Genomic DNA, 12,234 nt, shown 5'->3' on the forward strand with positions numbered 1-12,234 from the left:
CTCGCGAAAGTCGGAGCAGCCTTTGGCACTGCTGCTCACTCATGTTGAGGTAGCTGACCCTGTGTCTGTAGACCCTGTTTGGGGGGTATCTCCTGTGCTGATGGCCTTCCAAGCACTGGCCCCTTCTGGCCTGTGCAGCTTCAGGTGGGTGAGCAGCAGCCTGGCACTCCTGTTGCTGCTGGTGCTGCTGTTGTTCCTGGTTCTGCTGGTGCCACGGCTGGTGCTCAAGCTCATCTAATGCCCAGAAGGGAAGGAAATAAATGGCTCCCATGCTTCTGGTATATGCCTCAGTTGAGGAAGCGCTCAGTGAGGGTGGCAAGAGGGGTTTCCCAGGAGGTCACACTGGAGATGGGTGTCAGGCTCCAAACTTCCACAGCTGTGGTTATGCTTTCTAAAAGTTCCCCCAGACCTGAGACTACAAAGTCCTGCCACCTGCAAATGATGGCTGATCAAATCTCCTCTTTAATGGTTGACCTGCAGCTGATAGAAACATAGAAACATAGAAGATAGGAGCAGGAGTAGGCCATTCGGCCCCTCGAGCCTGCTCCGCCATTCGATGAGATCATGACTGATCATCCAAACTCAGTACCCCGTACCTGCCTTCTCCCCATATACCTTGATACCTTTAGCTCTAAGAAATATATCTAACTCCTTCTTGAATATATTTAAAGACTTGGCCTCAACCGCCTTCTGTGGTAGAAAATTCCACAGGTTCACCACTCTCTGGGTGAAGAAATTCTTCCTCATCTCTGTCCTAAATGGCTTACCCCTTATCCTTAGACTATGACCCCTGGTTCTGGACTCTCTGACCATCGGGAACATTCTACCTGCATCTAGTTTGTCCAGACCTGTCAGAATGTTATAAGTTTCGATGAGATCCCCTCTCATTCTTCTAAACTCCAGCGAGTATAAGCCCAATCGACCCAATCTCTCCTCATACGTCATTCCTGCCATCCCAGGCATCAGCCTTGTGAATCTTCGCTGAACTCCTTCCATGGCAAGAACATCCTTCCTCAGATAAGGTGACCAAAACTGCACACAGTACTCAAGGTGTGGTCTCACCAAGGCCCTGTACAACTGCAGCAGGACATCCTTGCTCCTGTACTCAAACCCTTTCGCTATGAAGGCCAACATACCATTTGCCTTCTTCACCGCCTGCTGCACCTGCATGCTTACCTTCAGCGACTGGTGCACAAGGACACCCAGGTCTCATTGCACTTCCCCTTCTCCCAATCTATTGCCATTCAGATAATAGTCTGCCTTTCTGTTTTTGACACCAAAGTGGATAACCTCGCATTTATCCACATTATACTGCATCTGCCATGCTTCTGCCCAATCACCCAACCTGTACAAATCATCCTGGAGTTTCTCGGTATCCTCCTCGCAGCACACACGCCCACCCAGCTTTGTGTCATCTACAAACTTGGAGATATTACATCTAGTTCCCTTATCTAGATCATTAATGTATATTGTGAATAGCTGGGGTCCAAGGACCGATCCCTGTGGTACCCCACTAGTCACTGCCTGCCACTCGGAAAAAGACCTTTTAATTCCTACTCTCTGCTTTCTGTCCGCCAACCAGTTCTCTATCCAAGTCAATACCTTGCCCCCAATCCCATGTGCCTTAACTTTGCATGCTAATCTCTTATGCGGGACCTTATCGAAAGCCTTTTGAAAGTCCAAATACACCACATCTACTGGTTCTCCCTTATCTATTTTCCCAGTTACATGCTCAAAAAATTCCAGTAGATTAGTCAAGCACGATTTACCTTTTGTAAATCCATGTTGACTTTGTCCGATCCTGTCACTGTTTTCCAAGTGCTCAGCTATTACATCCTTTATAATGGACTCTAGCATATTCCCCACTACCGATGTCAGGCTTACCGGTCTGTAATTCCCCGCTTTCTCTCTACCACCCTTTTTGAATAGTGGGGTAACATTAGCTACCCTCCAATCCATGGGTACAGTTCCAGATTCCAGCGAATTTTGGAAGATGATCAGCAATGCATCTACTATTTCTAGGGCCACCTCCTTAAGTACCCTAGGATGTAGATTATCAGGCCCTGGGGATTTATCGACCTTCAATCCCGTCAATTTCCCTAACACTATTTCCTTACAAATACTGATTTCTTTCAGTTCCTCCCTCTCATCAGACCCTATGTTCTGCAACATCTCTGGGAGGTTATTTGTGTCCTCCTTTGTGAAGACAGAACCAAAATATGCATTTAATTCATCCGCCATTTCTTTGTTCCCCATTATAACTTCCCCTGCTTCTGACTGCAAGGGACCTACACTTGATTTCACTAATCTTTTTCTCTTCACATATCTATAAAAGCTCTTACAGTCAGTTTTTATGTTCCCTGCAAGCTTACTTTCATATTCTATTTTCCCCTTCTTAATTAATCCCTTTGTCCTCCTTTGTTGAATCCTAAACTGCTCCCAATCCTCAGGGTTACTGCTTTTTCTGGCCAATTTATATGCCCTCTCCTTGGACCTTATGCTATCCCTAATTTCCCTTGATAGCCACGGTTGAGTCACCCTTTTTGTTTTATTCTTATCCCAAACTGGGATGAACAACTTCTGTAGTTCATCCATGCGGTCTTTGAATGTTTGTCATTGCCTATCCACCGTCAACCCTTTGAGTGACATTCCCCAATCAATCCTACCCAATTCGCGCCTCATACCATCGTAGTTTCCTTTATTTAAATTCAGGACCCTAGTCTCCGAGTCAACTACTTCACTCTCCATCCTAATGAAGAATTCTACATTATGATCGCTCTGACCCAAGGGGCCTCGTACAACAAGATTGCTAATTAATTCTCTCTCATTACATAATACCCAGTCTAAGATGGCCTGATCTCTGCTTGGTTCCTCGACATATTGTTCCAGAAAACCATCCCGTAAACATTCTAGGAATTCCTCCTCCACAGTATTTTTACTAATTTGGTTAGCCCAATCTATATGTAAATTAAAGTCACCCATGATGACTGCTGTGCCCTTACTGCATGCTTCTCTAATTTCCCTTTTAACGCCATCCCCAACCTCCGTATTACTGTTTGGAGGTCTATATACCACTCCCACTAACGTTTTCTGCCCCTCGATATTTCTCAGTTCTACCCATACAGATTCCGCATCATCAGAGTTAATATCCTTCCTTTCAATTGTGTTAATCCCCTCTTTAACCAGCAATGCTACCCCACCTCCCTTTTTTGCCTATCCTTCCTAAATATTGAATACCCCTGGATGTTGAGTTCCCAGCCTTGGCCACCCTGGAGCCATGTTTCTGTAATCCCAATGAAATCATATTCGTTTACCTCTATTTGCGCAGCTAATTCATCCACCTTGTTCCGAATGCTCCTTGCATTAAGACACAAAGCCTTCAGGCTTGTTTTTTTAACGCTCTCAGACCTATATGAATTATTATTTACTGTGACCATGTTTGATTTAAACCGTTGAGTTCTTTGCCTTCTAATTTTGTTTTTCTCCTTCCTGTCTTTTGCTTTTTTCCTTGTTTCCCTTTCCTCTGTCTCCCTGCTCAGGTTCCCAACCCCCTGCCACTTTAGTTTAAACCCTCCCCCACAGCACTAGCAAACACTCCCCCTAGGACATCGGTCCCAGCCCTGCCCAGGTGCAAACCATCCCGTTTGTACTGGTCCCACCTCTCCCAGAACCGGTTCCAATGTCCAAGGAATTTGAATCCCTCCTCTTTGCACCATTCCTCTAGCCACGTATTCATTTGAAATATCCTCCTATTTCTACTCTGACTAGCACGTGGCACTGGTAGCAATCCTGAGATTACTACCTTTGAGGTCCTATTTTTTAATAGTCAGCAGTCCAATAGTGCTCCCGCCAGGTTTCACCATCGTGTTTCCCACCAGGCATGTTTCACGTGGGAAAAGGGTTAAATTCACAAGGGCCTTTCAAAATAGGATTATAGAGGCTATTTAGTGCTTGTTAAGGGCCTTAACGACCTATCCCACCTGTTGGAGGCGGGACGGAGTCGGGACCATTAGACACGACTGAGTTAAAGTTGCTCGGAGTTGGAGTCGGGTCCCGCCCGCCAGTTTTCGCGATTTTAACCCCCTCACACGCCTCCAATCACACTTCCACGGCCCATTGAAAATCCAGCCCTATGCCTCTATTTATAAAGCCAAGGGTCCCATATGCTTTTTTTAAACAGCCTTCTCAATTTCTCCTGCCACCTTCAAAGACTTGTGTATCTAAAGATACGGAAGGAGAAATTTCTGTATTTTCAAATAATGGTGGTAGGTGCACCAAAACACTGTGGTTTTAGTGAACATGATTCGTCATTGCTTCAGTACTGTTTAAAAAAAATCATCCTCCTTCAGTTTATTTTTTTCTGTGTTTCATTTTCCCATTTCTTTCTTGTGTTTCTGTACTTTTGAAGCTCACCTTTTATCTATTTTGCTTCCTTCTCTTTTTGCCCCTATTCTTTTCATGATACTCAATCAGCTAAACAGAGTCAGGCGTGAATCTGAGTTTAAAAGCAACTTTTCTCATAAAGGTAGGTCTTCTATTAGGTCCTAACAGCCTATTTGTAAAAAATATTTCTCCTCTATTTTTCCCGATTCTCCTCAGGCCAAGGACCAACTGTAGCCAAGGACCAACTGTGGGACCTTCTTCCAGACCTCCACCAATGGTACATGTAACCAGCTGCTAGGAAATGAGTAAGTGGTTCTCTCAATGAACCTCCTCCATTACAGGGAGATATCTGGCCCCTGCTGAACACTTCCCACCAGTGACACACCCAAGATTGGAAATCAGCTGAATGGAAATTGTTGGCTCAAACCCATATCTCATCATTTTCCTTGGAACCATCAATAGGCATTTCTTACTGATCTATTATGCTGCTTCTGTGGGGGAGTTATCCCCGGTGTACTGGCCAATATTTATCCCTCAACTAACATAACAAAAAGTTCTGACGAAGGGTCATCGACCTGAAACGTTAACTCCGTTTCTCTCTCCACAGATGCTGCCTGACCTGCTGAGTATTTCCAGCATTTTCTGTTTTTATAACAAAAAACAGATTATCTGGTCATTATCACATTGCTGTTTGTGGGACCTTGCTGTGCGCAAATTGGCTGCCACGTTTCCCACATTACAACAGTGACTCCCCTTCAAAAAGTACTTCATTGACCGTAAAGCGTTTTGAGACATCCGGTGGTCGTGAAAGGCGCTATATAAATGCAAGTCTTTCTGGGGGGAAAAATTCAGTATCGCCCCATTTGGGGCACCATTATCGGCCGTGCGCAAAGTTTAGCGCCCGGTGTTAATTATCGTTTCCGATGGCAAACTTGGATTTTATCGCCCCAGGAGGTGATTGGAGCGCTAAATCAGGCGCTTCACCCCTGTCTTAAGGCGTAAAGGCCGAGCAGCGAGGCGCTACCTCAGAGCGCTGGCGAAGCAAGGAAGGGCAAATCAAAATGAACCTGCAAAGTGCTGCTCAGTACCCAAAACCCCTTCACACAATGTTGAATCTCTCCAGAAGTCTCTCTCTCTCTCAGAATGCGTGGTGCAAAAATGTCACCAACAAAAAAAGGCAGGAAGCGGTCACCTTTAAATAGCGCTCCCCCAATCCCTTTCTGACTGCAAAACGCTCCCCTCAACCTGTCGTTGCTAGCGGCAGGCGGTAAGGCAGGGGGCGCCACTCAATATCAGGTCTGGGGCACTACCAGGGGCGTTGCGCTCTTGACTGACGTCACGATCTGCCAGTGCAGGAGATCGTGGCGGTAGTGTTTAGCGCCGCCGCAAAATGTCTAGTTAATTTTGCGAGCGGCGCAAATATCGCCACGCCCGGGCACTAGTTGCTTTGCGCCCCATTAGCGCCCTCTTAAGGTGCTAACGGGAGGCGCAAACAACTGAATTTTTCTCCCTCTGTCTTTTCTTTCTTTTTCTCACAGTGTTTGTATAGAAGAACTATCCACTATATAAAGTGCGCAATGCTACAATATTGTTTGGAAAACACTAGAAACATTTAAAAGGAAATGAAAAGTGACATTGTCTGACTTCCCTACTAGAATTTTGCATCCTGCTGGATACTCACCGAGCATCAAGTGCTCATAAATTCCTCGATCGGCAAGACAGAATATGAAGTAGCAAAAGGTTTCCCAAACCAGTATGAAACAAAATGAGAGGAGGAAAAAACCCAATAAAAATAAGTCAGTCCACTGACAGTGGAAATATGAAATCAATTTAGTTTACATTCCAATAATGTTCACATTAGAACAGTATTTTTTGATTTTGTAACATATAATTGTAACATATTTAAATATTTACACAATGCTGCTGAATATTTTTGGAAGAAGATGCAATCTACACTGTCACTAATGTTTTTCAACAAGCACACAATTGCAATCAAATTGCTAAGCTACTGTCTTACCTTTACACTGGTTTTGTTCAGTAAGTGCAAATCCAAGTGGACATCGAAGCTGCTGGTAGTGAGGGAGAATTGGATATGGCCGTCGAGTAGGAACAGGAACATGACCATGAGAAAAAGGAGTCGTGGTCACATTCCCTCTTTCAACGCTATTATTCATGATAATGATGGCTGTTTTAGGCAGGCATAAGTATCCTCCGTAATGGTTTATACATTTCATTTCCCCTTTGCAAGCATCTGGGATAGTCTCACATTCATCAATATCTGAAAACCAACAAAAGATTACTTAACCCATGTCACAGATCCTATATTCAGACGAGTCAATAAATGAGCCAGATTTTGCTGGAGTGGAGTATCTCGCGGCATGCTCCGTTAGTTAGACTTGTTCGTGCACATTTAGGTTTTAAAAATTTTTGCCCACAAAGCTGCTAGAAGTCATAGAGTCACAGAGTCATAATGGCACAGAAGGAGGCCATTCAGCCCATCCAGTCCATGCCGGCTCTCTGTAGCGGAATCCAGTCAGTCCCATTCGCTTGCTCTATCCCCATAGCCCTGCAAGTTTATTTCCCTCAAGTGCCTATCCAGTCTCCCCTTGAAAACATTGAGTGTCTCTGCTTCCACCACTTCCAGGTCCTCACCACTCGCTGTGTAAAAAAGTTTTTCCTCACATCCCCCTGTATCTCTTGCCCAAAACCTTAAATCTGTGTCCCCTAGTCCTTGTACCATCAACTAGTGATAACAGCCTTTCCCCGTCTAGCCTATCTAAACCTGTCATAATCTTGTACACCTCTATCAAATCACCCCTCAACCTCCTTTGCTCTAATGAAAACAAATCCAGTTTCTCCAATCTGTCCTTGTAGCTAAGATCCCCCATCCCCGGAACCATTCTGGTAAATCTCCTCTGCACCCTCTCAAGTGCCTTCACATCCTTCCTAAAGTGTGGTGACCAGAACTAGATGCAATACTCCAGTTGTGGCCTAACCAGCACTTTATAAAGGTTCAGCATAACTTCTCTACTTTTGTACTCAATACCTCTATTTATGAAGCCCAAGGTCCCATATGCTTTACTAACTACTCTCTCAATATGTCCCGCCACCTTCAGGGACCTATGCACATTAACTCCCAGGTCCCTCTGTCGCTGCACGCTCTTTAAAACTGTGCCATTAAGTGTATATTGCCTCTCCCTGTTCCTTCTGCCAAAATGCATCACCTCACACTTCTCTGTATTAAATTCCATCTGCCAATTGTCTGCCCATTCTGCTAGCCTTTCTATGTCCTGTTGCCGTCGATTGGTATCATCATCACTGTTTGCCACCCCCCCAAGTTTGGTGTCACTGGCAAATTTAGAAATTCTACTCTGTATTCCAATATCCAGGTAATTTATATATATCAAAAAAAGTAGTGGCCCCAGCACTGACTCTTGGGGAACACCACTGTCTACCATCCTCCAGTCTGAAAAACAGCCATTTACCACAACTCACTGTTTTCTGTCCTTAAGCCAATTTCTTATCCAAGCTGCCACTGACCCACCTATTCCATGAACCTCAATTTTGTTAACCAGCCTTCTATGTGGTACTTCGTCAAATGCCTTCCTAAAACCCATGTAGACAACATCCATTGCATTCCCTTCATCAATCCTCTCTGTTACTTCATCAAAAGATTCAATTAGATTAGTCAAACACGATCTGCCTTTTACAAATCCATGCTGGCTCTCCTTAATTAGCTTAAACATCTCCAAGTGCCCGTTAATTTTTTCCTTGATTATTGTTTCTAAAACTTTACCCACCACTGATGTTAAACTGACCGGCCTGTAGTTACTAGGATTGTCCTTACACCCTTTCTTGAACAATGGTGTCACATTTGCCACTTTCCAATCCTCAGGTACCTCCCCCGCATCTAGGGAAGATTGGAAAATTATGGCAAGCCCTTCTGCTATCTCCTCCCCCAATTTCCTTAGCAACCTGGGATGCAAGCCATCTGGACCAGGCGACTTATCTACTCTAAGCATACCCAGCCTTTCTAGTACCTCCTGTCTATCAATTTTCACCTCTTCCATTGCTTCTACCTTTTCCACTTCTACCGATATTTTGTCAGCATCCGCCTCCTTAGTAAACACTGATGCAAAGTACTCATTGAGTATTCTAGCCTTTCCCTGCGCCTCTAAGCATATATCACCTTCTTTGTCCCTAATAGGCCCCACCCTGCCTCTTACTACCCGCTTACTGTTTACATGCCAGTTCTCGTTGGAAGAATTCACCTGACATGCATCATACACCCTCTTTATTTGTTTCATCATTTTCTCTATCTCCCTCGTCATCCAAGGAGCCCTTGCTTTGGTTCCCTTACCCTTCCCTCTTTTGGAATGTATGTAGCCTGTACTTGGAACATCTCCTCCTTAAAGTGTACGGCACAGCGAGGGCAACAGGGTATCTAGGACCTGAGTGAATAGTGGGACCAATTGTGTATTTCCTTAACCAATGAGATTAAAGGATTAAGAAATAAACAGAGGAAGGACTGAGAAAGAGGGTTAATTCAATGTCAAATAAGGCACAGAAAGAGAAAAAAAAGAGGAAAAGAAAGATTGGATTAAGAGAGAGAGGCAGAAAGGAAAAATAAGAAAAACGTTTCTAAACATTTAAAATTTAAAAAATCTCCTAAAACAAATCACAACCTGAAGGAATGAGACTCCACACATAATTGTTTACTTTCTGGGCAAGAGAGGTTGATCGGCAGTCATTAACAATGATCACATTGTTAAATGGGTACTTACGCTGTTAATCACTAGACTTAACTTTCTGTGGCGAGTTTAATGGGCAATTAATGTGCAAATGCAGCAACGTCATGAAAATCACAGGAAGGTTAAGCACGAGATGCCATTTACGCGAAGTTAGCGGCGGAGCGGCGCAAATTGGCCAGCAATTCATGGCGTATCTCTTCCTCGCTACAAGTTTTCTGGCCAATTTGCACATTAATAATTAATAACAGGTTGGGTGATTGGGCGGAAGCATGGCAGATGCAATATAATGTGCATAAATGCGAGGTTATCCACTTTGGTGGTAAAAACAGGAAGGCAGATTATTATCTGAATGGCAATAGATTGGGAGAAGGGGAAGTGCAACGAGACCTGGGTGTCCTTGTGCACCAGTCGCTGAAGGCAAGCATGCAGGTGCAGCAGGCGGTTAAGAAGGCAAATGGTATATTGACCTTCGTAGCGAGAGGGTTCGAGTAAAGGAACAAGGATGCCTTGCTGCAGTTGTACAAGGCCTTGGTGAGACCACACCTTGAGTATTGTGTGCAGTTTTGGTCGCCCTATCTGAGGAAGGATGTTCTTGCCATGGAGGGGGTGCAGCGAAGATTCACCAGGCTGATACCTGGGATGGCAGGAATGACGTACAAGGAGAGATTGGGTCGATTGGGCTTGTACTCGCTGGAGTTTAGAAGAATGAGAGGGGATCTCATTGAAACTTATAAAATTCTGTCAGGACTAGACAGATTAGATGCAGGAAGGATGTTCCCGATGGCCGGGGAGTCCAGAACCAGGGGTCACAGCCTAAGGATAAGGGGTAAGCCAGTTAGGACTGAGATGAGGAGGAATTTCTTCACCCAGAGAGTGGTGAACCTGTGGAATTCTCTACCACAGAGGGCAGTGGAGGCCAGTTCATTAAATATATTCAAGAAGGAGTTGGATATATTTCTTAAGGCTAAAGGGATCAAGGGATATGGCGAGAAGGCAGGGACAGGGTACTGAATTTGGATGATCAGCCATGATCTCGTTGAATGGCGGAGCAGGCTTGAGGGGCCGAATGGCCTACTCCTGCTCCTATCTTCTATGTTTCTATGATGTGTGTCATTCAGATGCCGTTATTTTTTCAGCAAAATCTGGCCCATTGTTATTTATTTTTACATGCATTAGTTTATTTTTTATTTGCATTACATGTAAACAATGATTTGTTTCCAACAAGTATGTTAAATTTGCTGCTGTTCCAATTATTGTTTTATTCAGTGCATTCATTAAAGAAGGTTCACAAATGCTAATTCTAAAATATAACTGAAATTTTATGTAAGTCAATGTTGAAGCGATTAATTTTGATGTCATCACTGTAAAATGTAAAAATACAGAAGAGAAATGAATTAGGGAAAGAAAAAAGCCAAATAAGCAATGGTAAAGAATTAACAAAATCTAGAGAAAAGGGATAAATCTACCCAATTTCCACGTTTACTGTCTCACCTCTGCACTGCTGCCTTTCAGGATCCCATTGATAACCATCTGTACACTGCTGTAGGAACATAAGGACAAAGGGGGTTTCAAAGTGCAGCACTATTTTTGCATTAATAGGTAAATAACAATATTATGCAATATAGCAGGAAAAATCCAAAAATAAGAGAATGCCAGTGTCTAATCCAACAATGTTTTCAGTGAGAAGCAACTGTTAGATGTAAAAAAGTGTATCTTTCTTTAATTATAAACAACTAAATTAATATACCATTGCAGATGAACACACTAGAACAGTAGTATTTAGGGTTGATCACATCACACATTTACATTTTGTCATTGAAGAACTGTTGTCAATTCAATGGTAATAAAATCGAATGTAGTCCTGAGCTATCAGTGTGCTCAATTCTTGGAGACATCTTACCGTATATGTGATGGTTTCATCGGCTTCTTGTGAGGTTATGCTACGCAAAATAAATGCGACCAGCAGACACCATTGCAACATCTTGTATCTGAATAATAATAACACACAACCTTTAACAAAAATAAGCTCTACAGCACCTTTCAATTAATTTATATTTATCATTCGAGAAATACATGGTGAACATAAAGGGCTGTCTTCACTGCTTTGTTGGAATGAGTTCAAGTTTAATCTAACAATATTTTTACAAGTCTTGACAAGCAACAGAGCATTGTGAGGAGAAAAAAGTATTTATGGTTTATAGGTCCTTCTACATATGTTTTTAAATTAAGTATATCTATTCATTTATATTGCATTAAGTATTTTAATGAACTTAATGTATGTAATGACTTGAAGGTGGTTTCAAAACATAAGAAAATCCCCTCCATTTCTAAACATTTCATTTCCACATATCTTATTCACTTATATACTTTTTAAAACCTGTACACATGAAAATCCATTACAATAGTTCAAAGTACATCACATTAAGAGGCTACCAGATAGTCTAAAATGAAAATGAACAAGCATAAAGCTAGAAAGCAGTTATACATGGTGAAGTACAGAATTGTCACCCAGAATTTAAGTTGTATTTATCTTTTTATTTATATGAGCGGCATATACATATATTGACGTTACCTCGAAAGAACAGCAGGTCTTCACAACTTTTTAAAATTCTCCTGGTCGACTTTTGGCTGTTTTTTTAAAATCACTTGCTGGAAGAGCAGTGTTGAGTGTGTGAGTTGCAGTGGTTTGTGAGGAGGTTCTTGTGTGGCAGTGATGTTGCTCCCTCTGCAGGTTCACAGGCTAACCACAACCCCCGAATTAATAACAGAAGAGCTAACAACAACCCCTTCAGGAATAGTTAAACGGGCGGGAGTGTCACTACAATTGCAGCACGGTCAGGTGGTACACTACAGCTAAGGCAGGCGGGACTATCAGTCAGCGCTCAGTCATACCACATCGGATTGCAACTAACAGTTACAAACGAGTTGCTTAGGAATAGAGCAACCGACTGCGACAAATGCTTCTCCAAATATCAACTAAGGATTTCGTCATCTGCAGTTGATACAAAATATAAACAGCAAAAAGCAATTTCCAGCTTGTGTGGCATTTTCCAATATTTTGATTCAAGCTAGTATACATAAAAAATAAACTTACAAGGCA

At 42.9% G+C, this 12,234-nt stretch overlaps 1 protein-coding gene across 2 annotated transcripts in view; it reads right to left on the minus strand.

Moving 5' to 3' along the window:
- The window catches only part of LOC147121222 (EGF-containing fibulin-like extracellular matrix protein 1), a 170,330-nt gene extending 158,457 nt beyond the window's left edge, over window positions 1-11,873 (minus strand). Inside the window, exons 1-4 of one of the 2 annotated variants that reach the window (XM_085981407.1) lie at window positions 11,707-11,873; window positions 11,035-11,122; window positions 10,626-10,674; window positions 6,401-6,661 (exon numbers count right to left, since the gene is read on the minus strand). In XM_085981407.1, the coding sequence (XP_085837533.1) occupies window positions 6,401-6,661; window positions 10,626-10,674; window positions 11,035-11,115 (391 nt within the window). In that variant the 5' untranslated portion in view covers window positions 11,116-11,122; window positions 11,707-11,873. The remainder of the gene's footprint in view (window positions 1-6,400; window positions 6,662-10,625; window positions 10,675-11,034; window positions 11,123-11,706) is intronic. The other variant, XM_085981406.1, reaches the window with a different exon arrangement.
- Window positions 11,874-12,234: the final 361 nt, after the last annotated feature.

This window comes from Somniosus microcephalus, chromosome 3 (assembly GCF_052327205.1).
Source record: "Somniosus microcephalus isolate GS21.2 chromosome 3, FLI_Smic_1.0, whole genome shotgun sequence".
In the NCBI taxonomy this organism is placed as follows: domain Eukaryota; kingdom Metazoa; phylum Chordata; class Chondrichthyes; order Squaliformes; family Somniosidae; genus Somniosus; species Somniosus microcephalus.